The 25,226-nt window shown below is 47.1% G+C and overlaps 1 protein-coding gene across 1 annotated transcript in view; it reads left to right on the forward strand.

Annotated features, from left to right (window-relative positions):
* CCDC187 (coiled-coil domain containing 187) overlaps positions 1–25,226 on the forward strand; it is a 395,322-nt gene that overhangs the window by 14,302 nt on the left and 355,794 nt on the right. The window contains exons 2-3 of the mRNA XM_085613361.1: positions 20,665–20,760; positions 25,086–25,129. Coding sequence (XP_085469487.1) covers positions 20,694–20,760; positions 25,086–25,129 — 111 coding nt within the window. The 5' untranslated portion in view covers positions 20,665–20,693. The remainder of the gene's footprint in view (positions 1–20,664; positions 20,761–25,085; positions 25,130–25,226) is intronic.

Here is a 25,226-nt window from a genome sequence, read left to right on the forward strand (position 1 = left end):
AGAATTGAAATTTTCTGTTACGATAGCTAGGACATTTTTTATTCCATGTCAGGACCGGAAGGCTTCGGAATATGTTAGTTTAAAGCTTACTTACCACCAAATTGGCTATGTCAATAATGGCCTTGAAGTCGAAGCTCTTAAAGGTTGAGGCCGAGGACCAGTCAGCCGCATTCTTTATGTCCTCCAAACGTGCCCCCATTGAGAAGGCCTTGGATTCCATTGCTCCTCTAGCTGAATGAGCGCCAAAATTCCCCAGGTTGATGCCTGCCTCCTGCATGACCCATTGCACCCAGCGAGCAATAGTGAGTGACTATATCGCTTTATGAGGCTTTCGGAGGGCAATCAAAAGTTGCCTTTCTCCCGGAGGTCTCAGCTTCAAAGAAATTTCCTCAAAAGCTTTTAAGCATTGCACGACACACAGCTTAGGAAAATCCGGGAATGCAGGATACTCTATCACCCTGTTATGAGACTTAGGGCCTTATGTAGGTAAATTACATTTACCGATTCTTAAATACCGAATTTTACCGATTCGGTATTTATGAATCGGTAAATGTAATGTAGGTAAAAAAATACCGATTCGGTAAGTGTCGGTATTTTAGAATCGGTATTTACCGATTCGGTAATGGTAACTTGTTTCCCATTGATTCCTATGGGCCAGGAGGCCCATAGGAATCAATGGGAAGCCAGTTACCATTACCGAATCGGTAAATACCGATTCGGTAATGGGGGGAGGCATCATCATGGGTGGCAGGGTGTCACATTGACACCCTGTTGCACCCCTGATTCGTCAATGTGTGCACATGTGGCGCACATACATGCCCTAGGGGCATGTATGTCTGCCACATTGCACACTTCACAGTGCACAAAAATGCATTTTTACACCTATTCGTCATTTACCACCAACTTTTAGTTGGTGGTAAATAACGAATCCCCACACCCACCACACACTCCCCCTACATCTCATTTCTGTATTCGGTATTTACCGAATCGGTAAAATTACTGATTCGGTAATTTTACCGATTCGGTAAATTACCGAATACAGAAATGATCCCCCTACATAACAAAAGCCTAAATACCGGTCGGTAATGGTATTTTTACCGAAAATCGGCCGTTACCGACCGGTATTGGGCTACCTACATATGGCCCTTAGTCCTTCGGCAGATCGTGAAAGAGACCCCCGTTGGAGAAAAAATCCTGCCCGTAATATCCAGGGCTCTGACATCTGAAACTCGTCTGCATGATATTAGACAGAGGAACATTTCTAATTTAGCTGACAATTCCTTACGCGACAAGAAATCATCCGGTTGCCATGATAAGAGCAGGTTGAGGACCTTGTCCACGTCCCACAGTGCAGAGTACCGCGGCTCCGGAGGCAGAGATTATCTGATCCCTCTCAAGAGTCGACATGTGAATGGATGTTTCCCTACGGGGGCTCCTTCCAGAGGGATGTGACCTGCTGAAATAGCAGACCGAAAGGTATTGACAGAGCGATAGGTCAGTCCCTGCTGGGCCAAGTCCGGTAGAAAATTCAAGATCTGCACTATGTCTGCCCCCACGGGATCACTACCCCATCGCACACACGAACGGCACCACTGTCTCCAGGCTGACCAGTATCTCTTGCCGTATTATTGGACCACACCTCAGACAAGAAGTCGCCAGCGAACGCTGAAAGGCCTGGGATCGACCATCTACCCCTGTAATCCTCCATGCCATCAGGGAACCGTCTATTAAGACAGTTTCTGCTGGTTATCTTTCAGAGTATTTATTCAACTTCAACACCACCGACTGCATTGCTCAGCAGCCTGCTGCACAATAACTGGTCTCCAGCATTCCCATGGAGACCCCAGCATTCTAGGCACGGGCTGGCAAACTTAAAGGCAAAGTAAATTACAACAAATCCCCTTTACATAACAAAAGAACACATATAAAGAAAAAAATCCAAATAAATAAAAACAAAAGCAAAAGGAAACTTAACAACAAGGGGAGAAAATATGCAGACATTAACAATATGACTCAGTATAAAACATAGGGCCATATTCAAGGAGCTATCACCGAATTAATGGCACTTTAACGCAGCCAAAGTCATGATAAATTTACCTCCCCATTAACAAGCTGGTGCTAACAGCCCACAGCACCAGTTTACCCGCGATAGCAGCCACAAAAAACATCGCCACAGAGGACCCCCACAACTATCGCTAATGAAATGCAGAGTGCGCGTTTCCGTGCCAAAAGCTGCGACCACACCACTCCTCACCATTCTCAACGACCAGACAGATCGGCGATAAAAACACAAAACAGGTGATAAGGCGCATTAGCACCAGGAAATCTACACCTGCTCTGACCTGGTGTTAAGTCAGACAGCAGCCAGCACCACAAAAGGGAGACCAACCCTGGGCCACATCGGAAGTGCAACAGATGTCAAGGAGCCACTCATCATGCCGCCCGGACACACAAGAGGGCCACAACACCCACCGACCCCACCCTGAGACCCCACCCCACACCCGGAACACCCACCCCCCCTGGACAACCACAGAGGCAGCGCAGACAAAGACAGCGGACCCCCAGGAAACACACCAGCCTCACAGACCCATCATCTGATAATGTCACAGTCCACTACAGGTTGAAAGGGACAACCATCCTACGCATCCTGACCATCATCGCCTAACAGGCCTACGGCACCAACATAGCAGACAACCAACATCCCACCCCACACCAAGCTGCTGGATTGTCTGAACCTGTTGGCCTCTGGCACCCCCAAACAACACCCGCCAGAGTCTGAGGAGTCTCAAAGCCAGCCACATCCAAGTCCCCCACACCTGTCCTGGACATCACCATCACCCTGGTACCCCAGTCCCCATACGTCCAACACAATGCGCAGGATCCGCTGAGACCAAGCAAGGACCATACGCCTTAGCAGGATGCACACATGTGTTGGGGGCAATCCAGAGCGCACATGTCCCACCTGTGCCCCCTGGTAACACAGCACACAATCACCGCAACAGGAAGCGCACGTCACATATCATGGTGCAGGCAACATCAGAACACCGTGGAACCTCCAACAATGTCACCTCCAAATTCACAGCCAGTGTGCATGATTCCTTCACCCTCCGACAGTCCATCATCAACCAGCCTACCCAGGATGGCAACAATAGAAATGCACACCCCCTTGGCAAGTTTCCAATGGACACCCTACTCACCTCAACTCCACAACCATGCAACTCACAACTCTGGCAATGCACACGTAACAAAATCACTACCAACATGCACAACAACATGCCCACCCAGCAGACACGACAGAAATGAAATGAAATTAAATGAAATGAAAAGTTGATTTATAAAGCGCAATTGCTGCCCTAAGGCGTCCAAGCGCTACTTGAAGAGTGAGGTGGGGATGGCCAGAACAATTCAAGGAAGGTTAATTTTGGAGGGTAAAGAGAAAAGTCTTTAAATGTTTTCGAAATGAAGAAAGGTTGGGATTGGATCTAAGTTGAGAGGGCAAGAGGTTCCACAGCTCGGCGACAGAACAACTAACAATGCTAACCTGGGCAAGCCCTGTACATGTCCCGTCAACGGCATGGCACCTCAGCCACACAACATCATAATGTGGGTAGAGGTGGCAACCATGCATGTGTGGAGGATGCAGTAGAACCATGATTGGGAAAGTACACAATGCCAAGAGTGGCGGAGATGTGCTGGACAGACTGCAGTATGCAGAACACAACCATATCCATGGCGACACACACCTCTGGTGTATGGAGTCTAGTGGACAGTGGACACAACCATTTCACCCCAGCCAGTGGGGGACCTTGCGGAAATGTTGCCTGTTACGCCCCCCCAAGCATGACCGGAGTGGGATGGCCCGGTGTACGCCACGCCAGCGTAGGGGTGTGAATAAAAAGCACGTAGCCCTGGGCGTGGTCCTTTTCCGGAAAGCACAACGTCTCTGCCAGGGCGGCGCCTCTCACCACACCACGAGTCCGAGGCTGTCCTTGTGAGCGGAGTTGCCTGCAATGCTGTGCGCCTGCCGGACTCCGGCACGCTGGACCACGAACCCGTCAGGCCCACCCCTGCGCAGCCAGGCCCCACTGGTCACCTGCCGACACCGGCGTGTGTCAAGGAGGGCCCACCACGTGCCGGCACAAGCTCCAAGCCCGAGGGCCGCGACCTTGGTAGCTTCCTCAGTCCATCACAGCCTCCACGACAAAGGCCCGCTTTATTCCTTTCATGTTGACGTACTCTACTGCCGCCTTCGGACTACTCTTCGGCCCAGTTGGTCACATGTGCGAAAATGTGTACACATTCATGAATGGCAGTGACCCCAATTCCGGGCCAGCAGCCACAGCACTAGACCCACCCGATCAGTGAGGCATAGTTCCATATGGGCTATTTGCGACACGTGGTGCCACTAACCCTGTTCAACGCCAGCCTGCGACACGTGGTGCCACTTACCCTGTTCAATGCCAGCCTGCGACACGTGGATGAGGGACCAGAACTACCCTGCAGACCAGTAGGTCCCACATCCAGCAGTAAAAGGAAGATGCAGCTGAGTCCGGACGAAAGCCGGGTCACAGTCACGAAGGTGAGCGAACACGTGGTGCCACTGAACCTGAACTACGCAGGCTGGTGGGGCCATCCAAACTATGCCAGAGCACTTGGTGAATGGCCCGTGCTGACCGCTGCCTCTGGCCTACACTGCGGTCCAGTAGGTCACAGACTCTTCATTTTGCAATGGCTGCGTTCATATCAGCGTACCGGCATCATCGCAGACTACATCCCCTCTCAGCCCCGGTGCCACTAAGTCTGTTCCCCGACAATCATGGACACTCTCTGGTCTAACTTTGGTGGCGTCTGAGTCTATGGACCAGGGGGCAGTTTTTATCCTCATGTAGCTGATATCGAATTGGTGTTGGCGACGACGCTGTCGCATTCCATGCCTCCATTTGCTGCTTCCCGATAAAATCAAACCTTTTGGCGTCATGCCCTGGAGGACACCTTCCACTGTCCCCCAAAACCCTCTGCAACATACACCTTGGACATTTATGGTGACCCGCTCAGGTCGCATGGCCCATCTGACTGCACCGCAAGTCACCATCCTGTGGCTGGGTGCCTGTGCCGGCTGCTGTGCATCCAGGGCTACTAACTCTGTACTAGTCAGGTCCGGGACCCCTTCTTCTGAGAAATTGGATGGCCCCTGAAGCATTGGCCTTAGGGTCATTAACGCCATTTCTCTGTGGCCCTGCGCTGTATGCAGCCTGCGGGCCTAAGTGCGTCCCAGCAAGGCTCACACACCAAATCGAGTCTTGACCGACCCGGACGTGTCATCACCGCAGGAGGCACACGCCACCACCGCAAAGACCACCTCCAACAGCCATCTGCCACAGTAGACAGGGTGGTCCTGACAGACTTACGGAGTTGCTCAGACCTGTCGTGGATGCCATAATCGGCCTGATACCCTGCTCAGCACTCCAGGTGCCAGTGACTCAGTGCACCACAAGCCATTGTCCGTTACTGATTGACTTTTGTGCTGTGGAGATGTTGCGCAGCAATGTCACCTTATGCAGTGGGAAAGACCTCGGACTATAATGAGGAAGATGTGTCAAGTGTGCAGACGGGAGATGGCACAGACAATGGGAGGGCAGGAGGCAACATCCCCAAGGCAGGAATGCAGACTGGAGGTGGTAGTCAAGCTACACACCCGGAACCATTACTGGGTATTGCGCAGTGGACTGCGCACGCAACTGTTACCTCAGACAGTGTGGGAGATCTTGTACGTTGATGAGGAAGTTGATGCAGGTGTAACACACCCCACTGCATCTGCATCAGGACTAACCCAAAGGGACACAATCCTAGCATTTCCTTCACATGAGCGCGCTCATCTCTAGTGCCCCAACCTCAGTGCACTGCAACTCACGGAACCTCCTGACTGAATTTTGGGTGACCTCTGTCCTTACTCCGGCTTCCTCCATGTTGCTGTGCAGTTGACTCTGTTATGCATGCGTTTGCTGTTTCCTTTGCACTGGTGTCCAATGTTCAAGTTGTTGCTAGCACCAAGCATTCCGTGCGGGCTGGCTTACACTCACCCCACACACATCCAGCACAGGTATCACTGTACATGTGGGCGTGCCGATAAAGGGGCCGGGCGCATGTGCCCATGGCCAGTTCAACATGATATCGGCGTGTGTCCCTGTGGTCTTGTTGTATGCATGAGGGACCTGGGCCCAACAACACTACATTGTGCTGTGTACATCGGATGCAGACGTGTCGCTGCAGGCAGCGGGTTGTAGCTTGTATATGTAGCTTTGTCGTCACCCACTCAATTCGTAAGGGGAGTGTCCATGGCCGTCGTACGCAGAGCCAACATGGGTGTGTGACTGCTATTTGAGCGTCCCTGCCCGTGGTTCTGTACTGTGAATGTGCATCTCCATGTGTATCTATGGCAGTGTGGGTCTCCTTAGTGGGGCGTTGGTGGCCCCTGAAGGGTGAAAGACACCTACGTATGTGTCCTGGTTCGCAGTCCATGGTTTCGGCCCCCATCTGTTGGGCCACCTCCTTTTGGCGTGCAGACAAATGGCATTGGGGTGCAATGTGTGGGTGGGTGAAGTGTCGTGAGCCAGCTGTGCTTGCGGGTGCTTCCTGCTGTGTGGTCTGTTGCAGGCTCTGTGTTCTCTTCTGAGTAGCTTGGCTGTCCGGGTCCTGGTGGGGTGTTGCTTGGGATATACATGTGCTGTTGTAGGGCGTTGGTGTCGATGGTGTGGTGGTCCTCTCGGGCATCACTGATGTGTTGTATTCTGTGCTCTGCTGTATGTGTTGTGTGCCCCTCTGCGATGTGAAGGGGAGGTGCATATTGACTTTGTGTTGACATAAATGTTGGTGCATTAATATGGTTTGCATGCAGACTGTATGGCAATGTACATTGTGACTGTTCGGGGGGTGCAGGATTCTTCTGCGGGACAGTGTACATTTGGTCTACATGATGGATGTGAGGTTGTACGCGTTCATTTCCATTTCACAGTTTCCGGCTCCGTCAGATGTAGTAGGCATGTTTCTGTGCATGTGCGGAGCCAGTTGTGTCCTCTTTTCTGCAGTGTCGGCTATGCGCGTTGTTCCTCGTTGTCGTCAATGTGGGTGCGCTGTTCGTGCTATGTGTGTGTGCTGCAGTGTGCCAAGGGGATCTGGGCCATGGACCTGGGTGATTGTGGGTGTGCAGTGTGGTACACCTCGTGAATGTATGCCATTGTGCCCACTCTACCCATCCCCCCAGTCCCTGTTTGTTGCACTCCCTGTTGATGTTGTGTCAGGTCCTCTCGAGCTGTGTCCGTACTCCCTACTCCTTGCACCGTCTCCACACTGATGACTGTGGCCTGGGTTTCCTTCAGCTCCTCCGGTGGCGCTGGACTGCCACCTCCTGTCGCCGCTGCTGCCTTCCTGTTGGCAGCGGGTTTGTGCCTGGTTTAAGTAGTCACGTAATGCCGGTGCCTATTGGCCTCCTGGATTGGCCTCCTCGGCACTCCGCCTGCAATCCAGGTGGTCTGCTTGTGGGTCAGTTGCTGGTAGTGTTCTGTCACCTCCGTGACGCTGGTCATGTTTTCCTGCGGTCTGCACCCTGTCTTCCTCTCCCTCTTCTCTTTGGCCTTCCCCGGCCCCATTGTTCCTTGCTGATAGTCTGTGGGGGTTGTGGGGTTCAGGTTGGCCCCTGCGCTGTGTCAGGGTGCATCCATGTTGCTACGCACTTTGGATTGTTTTTGGTGTATATTTTCTGTGGTTTTTATAGTGCATTGTTCCGCCACACGTGTGGGATTTGCAGGCCTGTGGCTGGTTTTCGCTACTTTTTGTACCGCGGTTGGCCTCATCGCATGTTTTTTTGCGTTCGCGTATCGCATTTATGTGGCGTGGCGTTGATTTTGACGTGGACATTTGGCGCGTTATCTGGTGACTATTGCATGCTACCGCCTTGTTGTGAATCCCACGTTGTCACAGGGTTATTTTCCTGCAATAGGCTGCGATATTGAAAGTTGCGTTACTCTTGCGGTAGTTATCACATGTTCTTGTGAATATACCCCCTAGTCTTCAAATTTAGCAGGTAATTTCTTACATCTCATTGAGGAGGGTCTACACAACATGTCAGATCCACCTCCACTACCATCATGAACACTGACGTTAGAAAACCCTTCTGCATATCTGACAAGTCTAGACATACTCCAAGTACCACTAGTATTTACAGTCACAATGTTTTTCTTTATGACTGTAATGATGTATGGGTCCATAAAGCCAGAAGTTCCCTTTCTCCCTTGTCTTGCTTTTTCCACAAGGACTCGATCCCCAACCTTCCATTTCTTCACCTTAACAGACATCTTAGCATCATACCTACATTTATACTTTTGTTGATAATCCAAAAGTCTGGTTCTCCTCAATTCGTCATTAATACCACATTCACTTTTAACAGGTAACCATACCGGATTTAACTTAGCGTTAGTCATCCTTCCCCTTAAAGTCTCAAGAGGCGACTACTGCGTGATAATATTGGGCGCAGTTCGATGAGCCCACCACATCTCCCTCAACACACTCTTAAAAGATAAACCATATTCCAACGCTCTCTGTGCACAACTCTTAACCACCCTGTTTATCCTTTCAGTCAGACCATTGGCCTGCGGTGTATAAAGAGCCATCTTCTGGTGAACAATCCCAAAATCCTTGAGGAAAACTTGCATCTCTTGTGACGCAAATTGTACGTCATTGTCAGTGGGCAAGTATTTCGGAACACCCTCACCCACAAAAATATCTTTGAGAAACTCAATCACCATTCTAGTGTTGACAACACTCACACATTTAATCACAACCCACTTAGAGGTGTAATCTACTAAGAGAAGCAGAAATCTTTCACTCGAAGTCATAAGTTCAAAAGGACCCATTATGTCCAAACCCAATTTAGACCACACTGTCTCCGGAACTTCAACTGGAGACAAAGGAGCATGATTGGCAACATGGGATTTGTCATTGATTGCACAAAGATGACACTCTTTAACCACCCTCTCAATCATGTGGTCCCTTCCAGGCCACCAATATCTTTCTCTCACACAAGCGTTTGTGAGGCTACTACCAAGATGCCCCTCATGAGCAAGATTTACCACTCTCAAATCACAAGGTGGAACCCCTCTGTCTCCTCTCACAAGATTTCCCTGACAAAAGGTCAAATCATCCCTTACCGACCAAAAAGGCCTCAAGTCCTGATTGAGGGTCTTGTAACCATGCTGTGCCTTACTGATAAAGAACTTGAGGGTAGAAAATACTTTGTCCTCAACAATGCTATTTGACCACTCTCCCTTCAACAAAGTTGGTTCCATGACCCGATTCACACCTTCAACCTCCTCCTCACACTGTTCACACTCCAAAGGCATATGTGACAAACAGTCTGCAGATTTATTGGCTGATCCAGGAAGATACTGAACACAAAAATTAAACTCCTGGAGTCCTTCACTCCAACGTTTGAGTCTGGGAGTCATGTGATCAGTATGATGGCAAGAGAAAACTTGCAGTAACGGCTGGTGATCAGACCTGACTAAGAAAGGAATGCCCCACAGATAAAATTTAAAATGTCTCATCGCCCAGAAAACACTCAAAGCCTCCCTTTCAATGCAGGAATAGTGTACCTCCACATCCCTAAGTACTGTAGACGCGAAAGGGACCACCCTCTCTTCCCCTTCAACAACTTGTGAGAGCACCGCACCCAAACTCTTGAGACTGGCATCAGTAGTCAGAATAGCTTTGAGCTTAGCGTCAAAATGTCCCAACGTTGACATCTTCTTGATTTTAGACTTTATAGTTGTGAAAGCTTTCTCACACTCTTGGGACCAGTTGAATTGCACACCCTTCTTCAGTAATGCTCTGATGGGCTCAACCACACTAGCAAACACCATGACAAATTTAGAGCAAAACTCTACAAGTCCCAGAAACGACCTGACTTGCTCCTCATCTCTGGGAGTAGTCGCTTTCAGTATACTTTTCTGCTACTTCAAACTTCGGCTGTATACCCTCCCCTAATATGACATGACCAAGATAAGTAACGGATGTCACCCCAATACGCCATTTTTGTCTCTTTACCGTGAGTCCTTCTCGCTCAACCTCTCCAACACGCGTCTCAGCACATTACTGTGCTCCTCATCATCTCTCCCGTAAACCAGAATGTCATCCTAGAAAAAGAGGACGTTACTTAAATCGCCAAGCACCATCTTCATAATCCTCTGAAAGCAGGCCGCTGCCGAGGCCAGACCAAAAGGCATTCTTACAAAACTGTAAGCTCCCAAAGGAGTCCCGAAGGAAGTTAAGTGCCTAGAATCCCGGTGCAGTATCACTTGGTGGTATGCCAATGAAAGGTCTAAAACACTGAAAACTTTTGCACCCTTCAACACAGTAATGGATTCAGAGATGTTCGGAAGTGGTTGACGGTCCACCCAAATCTATTCATTCAACCCTCGCAAGTCCACACACATCCTGACACTAGTGCCACCATCCTTGGGTGCTAAAACCACCGGAGCCAATCAATTTCTCCAAAAGCCTTTTAAGCTTCATCTTTAATGGCTCAACCATCATGTTTGGTACTCAACACACCTTATGTACGCAAGGCCTAGCCCCCTTCATCAGAATGATCCGATGTTCGAAACCTTTGAGAAGTCCCAAACCATCACCAAACACATCAGGAAAATCCTTAAAATATTGCTCACCATCAACCAACATAACTTGGTCCTTTGGGTTGCTAACACTGAGGTTTAAGATGATACCCAAATCATGCTGGTGCTTCCACCCAAATAGGTTGTCCCCCCTTTCAGCCACATATACCTTTCCAACAGTTTGTCTGCCCTTGAACTCAATCTTAGCAACAACATACCCTAGTACCTTGATACGTGACCCTCCATAACTGACTGGGTTGATGTCTGGTGGGAACAGTTTGACATTAACTTTGTCAACATTTTCATCCCACTGTTTATTCCCAATCATAGTGAAAGGTGAACCTGAGTCAGCCAACACCACAAAAGCTCTACCATCCACTTCAATGTCACACTCAGGCATTATTACCTTCCCTGAATCTACCTCCCCATTCTTGTAATTTACATTACAAATGATGGTGCATGCTACCTCAGATGTATTCTCTGTCACTCGGTTCTTCCCAGAGGATCTACATACACGAGCATAGTGTCCCCTAATACAACACTTCTTACACACCAACCCCTTGGCATAACAGTTTGGACTATTGCATAAGTGTGAAAAGCTTCTGCATCTGTAACATCTGATTCTTTGTGAATCTGTACTATTACGCTCTTGAAAGTCACGATCAGGACCACTTGATTGCGTATTCCGTTCATGACCACGTAATTGTGTATCATGTTCAGGACCACACAATTGTGTATCACGTTCAGTACCTCTCCCTCTCACATTAGAGAACATTTTAGCAATGTTATCACCATAAGGTTTATATGCACTTGTATCTCCCACTGCACAAATACCACTCTGCACATCCTTCTTATCTCCAGAGTTTTTCCACATCTCCTTCACCCAAGTCGATGTATTCTCGACCCCTTCAACAATGGCTAAAGCTTCTGCCAACGACGGATTCTTTTACAATAGTTTTTCTTGTACTCTGGTACTGTTGGTACACCTCACCAACTGATCTCTGACTAAAAAGTCAGACAACTCTCCAAATTCGCATGTACGTGCTAGTGTTTTCAAAGATGCAACATAACTGTCCACTCTTTCAGTAGGCCCTTGCACTCTTGTAAAGAATCTGTGACGCTCTAGCACCACATTAATGCGAGGTCCAAAATGTCTTTCAAGCATAGTCATTGACATTCCGTATACATTCAAAGGCTCCCCATCACCATTACCAACAGGTATTATATCAATACTATCATAGATGTTTCTCCCTTCAACTCCTAGATTGTGCAGTAAAATAGCTTGCTTCCTAAAAGCAGAGAATTTTTCTCCGCCTATGGCCACTTTGTATGATTCGAAAAGATTCCTCCATCTTTTCCAAGGCAGAATTTGCTCACCCTTCTCTGAGAGGAAAGCAGGGGGCTGTGACATGCTAGTGGTGGTTGCCATGGTTGCTATAAAGACTTCGCAACTAAGATTTTTCCAAATATCAAGAGTACTGCTGCAATATACGTAAGGCAACAACACAAAAGGGGTTCGAAGTAGTAAATCTCACCACATATCCAGAAAAGCTGCAGTTCCAAAGAAAAGTAACGCTGATGTTCTCTCCGGAGTTAGTGCGAGTGATTTTCAAAAATTAAGATGGCGGCACTCCGCATGATGTCATCACGCAGTGCGTAGTGCATCGGGCATCAGAGCACCGTGATGAGGCGAGGACGCCCACTGAGGAGAATCGGTGCAGACGTATGCAGGAGGTCGCACAGAGACAACGAAGATTCCGAAACAAGCATGAGGTATGTCACATGTGGGTGCTTGAATAACGGTCAAATAGCTGCTGGTTTTCCCACTTAAAAATAGGTGAAAGTAAGGTGTCAATATCAAACAATGCCAGGGTGCACTCTCACCTCCTCTGCGTTGCTGTCTCCTCCATCGTGATACTGATGTAGAAAGTCCTTGTTTGAATTTTTTGAAAAGTATTCTTGCTGCTAGATATCATGGGTCTGGTAGGGGTATTGGTAGTGTACAATGCCCATCCCCAATCAGGAGCTCGTCACTAGTATTAAGACACGGTTTCTGCTGGTTATCTTTCAAAGTATTTATTCAGCTTCAATGCCACAGACTGCATTGCTCGCTAGCTTGCCGCACAATACCCGGTCTCCAGCATTCCCATGGAGACCCCAGCATTCTAGGCATGGGCTGGCAAACTTAAAAGCAAACTAAATTACAGTACCGTCCAGAACCATCTCATTTGGTTTCTTATTCGGATCGAGAAGCAGTTTTGGAAACAGGGGGAGACGGGATTGGAAAATCCCAAGAAAGTTCCAGTAGAACCGAAAACCAAATTTGCGATCTCCAAATCGGGGTGATGAGAACTACCTCCACAAGTTTCTGTCTGATCTGTGTCGATGCTCTCGTGATCATAGGAAATGGCGGGAACGCATAGGCTCGCTCCTGCACCCAACTCAATTCTGCAGGAAAGCGTCCGTGGCTGCCGCCAGATGATCTGGCCTCCAACTGAAGAACCGGGAGATCTAATGATCTAGTCTGGAGGCAAAAAGATCCACGGAAAATGGTTCCCGAAGGTCTTGCAGCATTGCAAAAACATCCAGATGCAACTTCCAAAGACTGGAATCTCGAAAATGGTGAGAGTGCCAGTCCGCCACCTAATTCACCCATCCTGGGAGATAATCTGCATTCACTGAAATCTGGTGGTCGAGACAGAACTGCCAGAAATGTGTTACCAGGTCCGAAAGAACGTTTGATTGAGTGCCCGCCAAGTGGTTTATGTACCTGACTGCCGAGATGTTGTCCATCTTCAGTAGGACGCATGAGTGAACACTATCCCTGGTCCAGCACAAGACCACGAAGGAGCCCCGTTAGCAACTCCAAACAATTGATGAGCAGTGTTTGCTCCTGCGGCGACCAGGAACCTCCTGTGGAAATCTCTCCACACCTGCTGCCCCAACCTGGTCTGCTGGCATCTGACTCTATAACCAGGTCTGGTGTGGAGCCAAAAATTGCTTGCCCATTGCACGCCTCCATGTGCGTAGGCCACCAGCGAATCTCCTCCCTTGCTTCATCGGTCAGTACTACCGAGTGAAAATATGGAAGACCCTTCCGCAAATGCATCGCCTCCAATCGCTGTGGGGCCCGATAATGCAGTGGGCCTGGAAAAATGGCCTGGATGGAGGCTGACAATAGCCCCACTAGCCGGGCAATCTGTCTGAGAGGCACTTCCTGCCTGACCAGCGTCCTGCGAAGCTTGTGTCGGATTTTGGACATTTTCCTTGATGGCAGGCTGGGAGTAGCCTCAATAGAGTTGATAATGAACCCCAAGAATGTGTCCTTTTGAGCCATAATCAGAAGGGACTTTTTGATGTTGATGACAAAGCTAAGCCCTTCCAAAAGATCAACTGCCTGCTGCAACTGCCTCCGCAGCTGCTGTGGATCTTGCGCTAACTAAAGCATGTCGTTGAGGTAAACAATGAGGCATGTTCCCCGCGCTCGGATGTGTTCCACGACTAGTCTGAGCACCTTCGTAAAACACCATGGAGCGGAGAAAAGCCTGAATGGCAGAGTGGTGAAATGGTACACTTGCTGGTGCCAAATGAACTGCAGGAACCTCCTGTGCGGTGGAAAGATCGGAATAGCAAGGTGCTCATCTTTGAGGTCCATACGGACCATCCAATTGTTTGTGTGCAACATGTCCCTCAAGAGGTGAATACCCTCCATTTTGAAGTGGTGGTAAACCAACCACTCGTTGAACTCCGCAGGTTCAACACCGGACGTTGTCCTCCATCCGCGTTGTCTGCCAAAAACATATTGCTTAAGAAGCCTTGCAGATGCAGCATTGTGGGGCAGATAGCCCTTTTCTTGAGGAGGGAGGCCACTTCTGTATCGATAAGCTCTACCTCTCACTGTGAGAACTGGATAGGTTTCGGTCTTGCCCACTGGCGTGGAGAGCCGCCAAACTCTATGCAAAAACCTTGCATGTTTAGCAATACCCTAGCATCGCTCATGATCGTTTCCATACAAGCACAAAATTGGCCAAGCAGCTGCCCACCTGCAAAAGGGAAGTAGTAGACACACTTACCAGAGTTTGAGGCACTGTCACCTCCTCTGAAACCACGACCTCTAGAAAGTCTTCCACTGGAAGTGTAGAAGTTTTTGTAGAGGGTTTGATCTTGGAACTGCCCATGCCTGGAGCCTTGCCCTCTGAAGTTTTGGAAGGACTAACTGATCGAGCGGCCCCTACCCCGACTGGCCCCACGGAAAACCCAGGAGGAGAAAACCTGTTTAATGGATGACTCCGCCTTCTCCAGGGATGTTAAAGTACTTACGAATTTGCCAAGCTCTTTAATAAAAGGCTCGCTGAACAGACCACCCTGGCTACCGCCCCAGCCTTGGAATCAGCCAAGTCTCCCAACTTAGGGTCAACCTTGATCAGAAAAGAGCATCTTCGCTGAGTAGAGAGCACACAGTTGGCGTTACCTAGGAGACCTCTGCTCACTGAGCCCAACAGGACAGGGCCTCTGGAGATGTGAGAGCCCCCGAGGCTTTGGCGTCCTCCGCCATATCAAGAATCATTGTGATAGGGCCTAGAGCGTCCAAGAGCTTATCCTGGCATGCTCGCCAGGATCTGTCTATCCCTTTTTTGGGATCATTAATAAATTTGGCTATAAAGGTGGCCATTCTAGGATCTAACTCAGGCATCTGGGACACCTTGCCGTTGAGGGAGGGGGGGAGGACATGCCATCCGGAAACTTCTATGGGTTTCCATGCCCATTGGGTTGTGAATCCTACTGGCCACATAATTGGCCACCTTAGAGCAGGGCGTCCACTCAGACAACCGCGGGTGGATGATGAGCTCAGGGTCCAACATGTCTGACATCTCCTCCGACCCCTGGAGGCCAGTAAGCACAAATGGGGCCATAGGGTGCCATGGCCGGGAGGGGCCGGCCTCCTCATCAGTGTTTCCCTGTGCATCGTCCCCCACCCGTTGTGCCAGGGTCACTGGCTGTGGTGTGGTGGGCGCTGGGAGAGGATCTGTGGGTATCGTCAATGACTAGCTCTGGGCCATAAAAGCTTCTCGCAAACACGCAAAGGCATCCTGGACCACACCTTTTGTCTTGGGGCGCTTGGTAGGGGTTGGTTGTGCATCCCTCTGCTCTGGCTTTGTGCTAGGGGTCGCACCAAGGGGAAGAGCCCACTTAGTCATTCACATGCAATCTTCTGTGCAAGGCGCTCCTCCATGTGGGCCATGCGCTCCTTTACTGCCCTATAGATGGACGCATCTACAGCGTCATAAAAGTCATCCTCCCAGGGGAGCTAGTCAAAGGTGTCCTCATCCCACTGCATGTCTGCCTGCTCTGACATGCTGGTGGCCTTCTGAGGCTAACCAGGGCTTTGACACTGTGCAGATAGCAGGGCGGTGTAGGACCTCTCAGCAACCTCAAGGGGCTGTTCAGTGGACGCTGGGGGCTAGCAAAGATTTTTAAGGTATGGCACAGCCCTACAATCAGGGGGGTCTGGGCCCCAGGGAACACCACCCTGCCGCCTTTCAAGTATTCAGGGCTAAATATTCCCCTGGTAGTGTGTCTCCTGCAGGCTTACTGTGCCAACCTGCTTAATACCAACCTAGTGGGCATCCCAAGGCACTCTCGACACCAACCCCAGGGGTCCCTTAGGGTGTTCAACTCAATGCTGACTTCTTAGCCTGTACAGACCCTTGAGGAGGGCGTCACTCTCCAGAGGCTCTGGCAGGTGATGGGCAAATTTTTGGATCCTGACAGGAATCCAAAGTTTGCACGTCGCGGCCATAGAGATTTAGGGATACTATAGTGTCACCTAGCGGTCGAAAGTCACCACCCCACTCTGCCACCAAGCAGGGTTAATTTTGTTTGCGCATGAAGTTGCGTAGGAATGCAAAAGCGGTCCCGCTACTAAAGCAGCACCACTAACACCAACAACAGGTATATCAATCACTGTCACACAAAAAGAACAGGAAAGGTACTCATCTGTGGTTGCGAGCAGCGAAGAAAGAGGGGGAACTGGACACTGAGAAAGGGCTATATGCTGCTCCCTGGCTCCTGATTGGTCAAGGACTGTTTGGACTGCGTTGTCTGTTTTTTGTTTCTCCCAGTTTCCCTGGTGTTCTGAAAAATGTGGTTTCTTGACGGTTATTAAAATGGCTGCTGAGAATAAAAGTGAAGAAAGATAAAGCATTATCCGAAGCCTCTGGTCCTGACATAGAATTCTGTTGGCATAATATGGTGGGTGTGTAGCATTATAGCGTGTGTGGTCCTGGTGGCAATAGCAGTTGTGATGGTAGCATCGATGGTGATGATGGTGTAGGTAATTTGGTTGTGGTGATGAAATGCTAATGTGACAATGTCTCGAGGTGATTGTAGTGATGGTGATGTTAGGTGGTTGTCCCAATTATGATGGTAGTCTTATTAATGTTGATGGTAATGATGATAATGATGTTGGTAATTAAGGTGTTGGTAATGATGGTGGTTGTGGTATTAATAGTGATGATGGTAATGGTTGAGATAATTATGGTATTGATAATGGTGGTGGTGATGGTATTGGTTGTGGTAATAATGATGATTTTGGCAATGGCGGTCCTGGTAATGGTGGTGGTAATAGTAAAGGAGAAAGCCAAGTGTGTGGGTAGGTGGCACCCGCTTTCGTGCCCCAAGGCACAGATGTTTTTTATCTTTTTATTATGTACCATGGTTGCAAACATCAGAAATTAAAAGAAAACTCCCCCAGGCATGCCATTACTCACCCACCCCCAGCTTGACTGGGGTGTGTTTTCTTCCCATCTCCTTGCCTTGCCCTAGGGTGGGGGGGGGAGCAAACAAACATTGCTGACTCACTGAGCCTTGCACAAGAATATATGATGTTACAACGCATGCAATTACAACGCATGCTTTTACAACGCAGTTTTTACATCGCAACTACCATTACATTGTATGATTTTACAACGCATGCCATTACAATGCATGTTTTTTAACTACCATTACAACGCATTCCAATACAATGCATACCATTGCAACACATACCATTACAACGCATAATACTTTTAGGGCAACAGTAGGGTAAGTGTTGGATAGTGTAGGGGTAAAAATTACTATTCCCACTCCAGTAAGTGCAACAGTAGGGTAAGTGTTGGATAGAGTAGGGGTAAAAACTACTAAGTGTTGGATAGTGTAGGGGTAAAAAATACTATTCCCACTCCAGTGAGTGCAACAGTAGGGAACGTGTTGGATAGCGTAGGGGTAAAATTACTATTCCCATGTACCCCAAAACCCATACCCACCCTAATACTAACAAACATCCATTACTTACCTTATAATGTGCTGTAATGGCATGTGTTGTATAGTGTAGGGGTAAAAATTACTATTCCCACTCCAGTGAGTGCAACAGTAGGGAACGTGTTGGATAGCGTAGGGGTAAAATTACTATTCCCATGTACCCCAAAACCCATACCCACCCTAATACTAACAAACATCCATTACTTACCTTATAATGTGCTGTAATGGCATGCGTTGTAATGGTATCCATTGTAATGGAATGCGTTGTAGTGACATGCATTGTAATGGCATGCATTGTAATGGCATGCGATGTAAAGGCAGTTGCGTTGTAACAGTTGCGTTGTAAAGGCAGGTCATTGTAATGACTGCGTTGTAATGGATGTTTCCCTTGCACAACAGCAGGGGATGGGTGTTCTATTCCCCACTTATCCATGCGAAAGGGGGAGAAGAAACCAAAAAATACAAATGTTAAAAATGCTGTCCTAGTCCCCAATATCCTGAATAATGCTGATGTGCACGCCGGAGAATGGGGGTGTCTGGAAAGCACAACGCTGCTCTGCTCCTGCCTCCACATGTTTGAAGACGGCACTGGAGCCCCAGTATTCTGCTCCAGCCACCCTGGTCCTTCATAATCCTGAATGGGACAAGGCACCAGGCCAACACACCGCTGCTAGCTGATGTCTTCACATTTTAGAAGATGTTGCATTTTCCTACAACATTATGACAGACACGAGGGTTCGGGTACAGAACACAACTGCTTGGGGAGCGTTCTCTAAAATATGAAGATGGCACCGGCGCAGTACACAGGTCCTCTGGAACTCTTTGGTGCACTCCCTTGTCCATGGGTGCATGGTGAGTGGCAGGCATTGCCACTCTCCTTCCGTGCTCTTCCAAGTATTTCAGAATAGGGGATATATAAGAGGGAGACCTTGGAATTAAATTAACTGTTTGAAGATACTTGCCTATGTGGGTTTATACACTCAAATACCGAACATAGAACTAAGATTCAGGGTGAGGGAATGATCTAGAATCTGGTATGTTAGCAGTACAGAGCCTATATTATTTAGTAGATTGATGTATTGGAATTATGAAAATTTTACAAGAAATTTTCTCATTATAGGAGAACGAATTCATAAATGAAATAATTAGTCTGTCTTTCAAAATCAAACAGATGGGACGAAGTGTTTGTAAGCCTTTCCTCCATGTTTACAGATTGCAATGTTTGGGTTTCTATAGAATACAGGGCACTTTTCAACACTATGGGCCCGATACCGATCTTGTTAGAAAAGCATTCTGACCAAATCGGTTCTGGAATGCTTTTCGGAATTCAGAGCGGGTGAGTCCGACCAAGCGATTTGGATGCATCCGGATGTCTCCGGATACTATTCAGCCAGACTCCCATTGACTTCAATGGGAGCCTGTGTTCCAAACGAGAACACAGGCTCCCATTGAAGAAAGAGGTGGCTGGGGAAAATCGTGCACCCTCATGAAGTCTGCCACAATGTGCATGGTTGGAAAAGAGGGTCCCTTGGGAACCCCTCAGGCCCAATTTGGAAGTCCCCGGGTGAAGGGGGGGCCTGCTATGGGCCCCTAAAGACAGATTCCGACAGCTGATTCATGCCAGAGAAACCAAATCGGTGCGGCTGTGTGAATTGGTCATCGTACTCGCTCTCTCGATAACCGAGTCCATAGAGCTGTACGATTCGGCTCCGAAAGACACGACCTGTCGGAATGCATTTTGGAACTAATTCGGACAGCCCTACCAGTTTCCAGGCATCGTACTCGGTTGTTGGGAAGTGTGTACGATTCAGTCGGAAACAAGGGCTCAGGCTCGGATCAGCAAACACAAATCTGATTCGGAGCCCTTCCGAATGACATCGGAATCGACCCCTATATTTGTGGCTTTGACAAAGGCCCAGGCGGTCAAAATGTGTCAGCAGGAATAACTTTATCTTTTTGGAACATCGAGGAGTATGGGCATTCTTGCTTGCGTGTCTGCGCGAGTAATTTTATATATATTCTTTTTTTTTTACATTATGTAGTGATTTATAATTTATCATTTTTAAATGGAATTATTTTTCTATGTTTTTCTATGTTCTATGTTTATGTAAATATTTATATTTGGCAATATTTTTGTTGGTTGTGAATGTGTGTGGCTATTTTTATTTTTTTTAACTCATAATATTTTAAATTTCATTTCTTTGAACTGTATAATTATTGTTTTTTTGTTTTTTAAATTGTGTTTGGAGTTTGGAACTGATGTCTTAGCCATATTTGTACCTGTTTTTGCTTGATACTTCATCCCCTATATTTTTGAGTCGATATTCTGTCATTTCCATTATATGGCTAGGAACACAATATTCTTAAAAATGATGTTTTTGACACAACATTTGTATCAATTATATTTTTTAACCACAATATTGTATCAGAGAATCATGTTAGACAGCTATTGCTGTCATTGCAGAATAAATTGTTGGGGAGGCAATACTAATCAGCTTTGGTCCTCCAATAATACTGTGGTTAGTAATCATTCACTGTATCTCCTGATATGCGAAGAGCCCTTTCCCCAATTTCATGTGTACACGAGTTCTTACACTTTTATTTTCTGTACTAAAGCTATGTTTGCTGCTTTGACCAAGATCCAAAATTGGCAGATAAAGACACGAAGGAGAATAAATTGCCTGCTCTTGTTTTATTTTAGGAACTGATTCTAACACTGAGAGACAATAAATGTGGAACATGTCCTCTGAAGTGTCCAGGGCCACTTGGTGCAATGACAAGTCAAGTCGTTGGGATGGTAAGTGAATCAGGAAACTACCTTCCTCATGTTTGATATTCTACAGTAAACAGTGTCATACAGATTCCCAGATTCTCATAAATATGAACTCTTAACAGTATATTTTTCTTCATTATATATCAGTCTTCCGTAATTAGAAATCCCAATATAGAAGACTAACAGATTCCTGTCCTCAGAGTTTGCAAACTTGTGCTCTGGGGAAGAATGCTAGACTCCTGCCTTAAAGACTGACACGTCCCGGAACTAAAAACTGGCAGAATCCTGCCCTATATAATAATATAAACGTATTCCTAAAAAAATTAAATCCAGTTTCTAAATAGTGACAGAATTCTGCTGCAAAACCTCACAGAATCCTATTCCTAAAGCAACATAGAATGCTGCTCCTAAAGACTCACAGAATTCTGTTCCTAAAGAACCATAGAATCCAGTTCTTAAAAACCCCTAGAATCCCATTCTTAAAGACCCATAAAATCCCATTCTTAAAAACCCATAGAATCCCATTCCTAAAGACCCATAGAATCCCATTCTTAAAGACCCATAAAATCCCATTCTTAAAAACCCATAGAATCCCATTCCTAAAGACCCATAGAATCCCATTCTTAAAGACCCATAAAATCCCATTCTTAAAGACCCATAGAATTCCATTCCTAAAAACCCATAGAATCCCATTCTTAAAGACCCATAGAATCCCGTTGTTAAAGACCCATAGAATCCCGTTCTTAAAAACCCATAAAATCCCATTAAAGACTCATAGAATCCCATTCTTAAAGACCCATAGAATCCCATTCCTAAAGACTCACATTATGTCATTTGTAAAGACCCATTGAATCCCACCCTGAGGATTCACAACATTTCTTTCCTCATATCTCACAGAAACTCATTCCTAAAGACTCCTAGAATTCTGTTCCTAAAGACTCCTAGAATTCTGGTCCTAAAGAATCACAGAATCCCATTCTGAAAAATCCATAGAATCCCATTCCTAAAGACTCACAGTATGCCATTCCTAAAGACCAATAAAACCCATCCTGAGTACCCACAGAATGTCATTCCTCAGAACTCACAGCATCCTGTTCCTAAAGACCCATAGAATCCCGTTTCTAAAGACTCATTGAATGTCATTCCTCAAAATTCACAGAAGCTCGTTTCTAGAGACCCATAAAATCCTGTTCCAAAAGACCCATAGAGTCCCGTTCCTCAAGACTCACAGAAACCCGTTCCTAAAGTCTCACAGAATCCCATTCCTTAAGACCCATAGAATTGTGTTCCTATAGGCCCACAGAATCCCTTACTAAAGGCTCACAGAATCCCTTACTAAACACTCACATAATGTTGTTCCTCAAGACTCATAGACTCCCATTCTTAAAGCCCCATACATTCCAATTCCTAAATACTCACAGAACCCTGGTCCTAAAGGCCAATAGAATCCCATTCCTAAAGGGACATAAAATGTTGTTCCTGTTGTTCCTACAGATGTCATTCCTAAAGATCCCTAGAAACTCATTGCTAAAGACCCATAGAAACCTGTTCCTCAAGACCCTTAAAATCCGGTCCCTAAAGACTCACAGAATGCTGTTCATAAATACTCACAGAATGTTGTTCCTAAAGACTTAAAGAAACCCGTTCTTAAAGACCCATAGAATCCTATTCCTAAACACCAATAGAATCTTATTCCTGAAGACTCACAGAATCCCATTCCTAAAGAACCGTAGAATGCTGTTCCTAAAGACTCACAGAATTCTGTGACTAAAGACCCATAGAATCCTGACTACCATTCCTAAAGAGTCACAGAATGTCATTCCTCAAGTCTCACAGTATCTCGTTCCTAAAGATCTATGGACTCCCGTTCCTAAAGACTCACAGTATGCCACTTCTAAGGACCCATACAATCCCACCCAGAGGATTCACAGAATTTCATTCATCCTGACTGATAGAAACCCGTTCCTAAAGTCCCATAGAATCCCGTTCCTAAAGACCCATTGACTCACGTTCCTAAAGACCCATAGAATCCCGTTCCTAAAGACTCACAGATTCACTTTCCTAATGACCCGTAGAACCCCGTTCCTAAAGACCCATAGAATACTCTTCCTAAAGACTCACAGAATCCCATTCCGAAAGACCCGTAGAATCCTATTCCTATAGACACATTGAATCCAGTTTCTAAAGACCCACAGACTCCCATTCCTAAACACCCACAGACTCCCATCCCTATACACCCATAGAATCCCATCCATAAAGACCCATAAACTCACGTTCCTAACGACCCATAGAGTCCTCTTCCTAAAGGCTCATAGTATGCTGTTCCTAACGATCCATAGAATCCCATCCTAAGGACTCCCATAATGTTGTTCCTCTAGACTCCCAGAATCCCGTTTCTAAAGACCCTTCAGAATCCTGTTCCTAAAGACCCAGAGAATCCTGTTCCTAAAGACCCAGAGACTCACATACCTTCAGACCCATGGATTCCTGTTCCTAAAGACTCACAGCATGCCGTCCCCAAAGACCCATGAAATCTCGCTCCTAGAGACTCACAGGATCTCTTCTTAAAAACAAACAGAAGCCTGTTACTAGAAACTTACAGAATCCCGTCCCTAAAGACTCGCAGAATCCTGTACCAGAGGCTGACAGAATGCCATGCGTCAAAGCTCTCAGAATCCCATTGTTACAGATGCACATAATCTTATTCTAGAAGACCCACGTAATTTTGTTTCCGAAGGACTGATTAAATCCAATCCTATATACTGTCACCCTAAAGACTTACTGAATACCATTTCTAGAAAATCACAGACACCCGAGGGGAACTGAAGGGGTTAGGAGTGTATCATGATCCAGTAGAGACGTTGCCTCTCATGGGTGATGGCTCCTGTCCACAGTGAACAATAGTAATTAAAAGTGCTGTGGGTGTCTGTGAAGGCCACCCACCCACGCCAGGTGCAATCACAGATCACAGTCAGATCATTTCTATCTGTAGGTGTCTGTCTTGAGCTCCAAGACGGCTTACATGCCCCATTTGCATATCTAACTGGGCACAGCTCCCTATTTCCACTTTATGGTATACATTTCTGTCTAACCGAATATAGGCATGTCTCTCACCGGTACCATGGACCATACACCTTTCTAGATATTTTAACATATACAGTTGTCTGTGTCCGTAAGTGGACGAAGCACCTCGACACGTCTCAAACCAGACGTATGGAAACGTGTCTTTCTTCAGCACCATGGACAGTAGACACGCAGGCCTCTGTAAATCGGGGCAGAAACAGTTCTTGGTTTGGGGCAGGGAACAGATACATACATGTATATATAGCTAACTGCACATTTGCACCTGAATATGGGCAGCACCATGGACAGCGGCATACACCCATCTTTATATCCGAGCAGGTCCAATTCTCGATATGCACCTTGGCTCAGGTGTGCACACATCTGTAATCACGCTTGTACATGTGTGCCTGTCTGCAGGACCAGGGGAAGCTACGGGGCACCCACCTCTTCATAATACATGTATACATGTTTGTGCGTCCCTAAAGGTTCAAGTAAATGCACACAGCTCTGTCTTTATTCTTTGAGGCGTCTGTCTTCAGAACCATGGACAGCACACATGGGCACGTTATACATATTCATGTGCATTGGGGAGTGGAGTCGAGTAGAGTGGTGGGCACGTAACGGTAAAGGGTGTGGAGGGAGCGTGACGATAAACCACCGAAATACCCATTGTCTTTGCTGTTTCGGAGCACGTCACTGCCGCTGGTGTGGACCGGAAGTGCTGTCACTTCGAATGCACGCAGGGCCACGTGAGACTGGATGGGAAGAAAGTTCATCGCTGTGGTCTCTCAGGGAAGAACGTTTATGTGGATATTTTAGGACTGTGCTTCAGTCATGCTGCTTTGAGGTGTTGAAGTGTAGAGTGGCATCGGCGCGTTGAGGGTTCGGAGTGTGGCATGGTGCGTGTAGTGGTACTACCCTGGGGATAGAGTGGTGGAGTGTCGTGACGTTCTTGTGTAGGGTGGACTATACTTCTGTGAGAGAGTCTATGCCTGCAGTTCACAACAATGAAACCAGATACATGCGCAATATATGCGTTTATTTTATACATTTACTTTAAATAGCGCTAGGCGTTGTCACGTGGTTACACTTTGTTACTTCGGAGAGCTAATTTTAGTCCCAGTCAGTAGGGAGAATTATCTGGAAGTTAAGGCTGAGGGGACGGAAGTACAAAAGAAAAGTTTATGGCAGGAAGAGTTTTAAAGCGGGGGTACCACTTACCTTTTATATTAACTGAACGCAGAGTTTAACTGGTATATTATATATTCTGTGCTTATTTTCCCCAGATGTGTCTCTGGCCTGGGACAGTCTGCATCGAGCAAAGAAAGTGGTGAGTACATTTGGTGCGCTTTTGTAAGTAACATTCATTATTTCTGTTTTCTCAGAGTGATCTATGTTAGGATGGCTGAGGGAGTAACGTGGTCGCC

The sequence above is a fragment of the Triturus cristatus genome, chromosome 1_2 (genome assembly GCF_964204655.1).
Source record: "Triturus cristatus chromosome 1_2, aTriCri1.1, whole genome shotgun sequence".
Taxonomy (NCBI): Eukaryota; Metazoa; Chordata; class Amphibia; order Caudata; family Salamandridae; genus Triturus; species Triturus cristatus.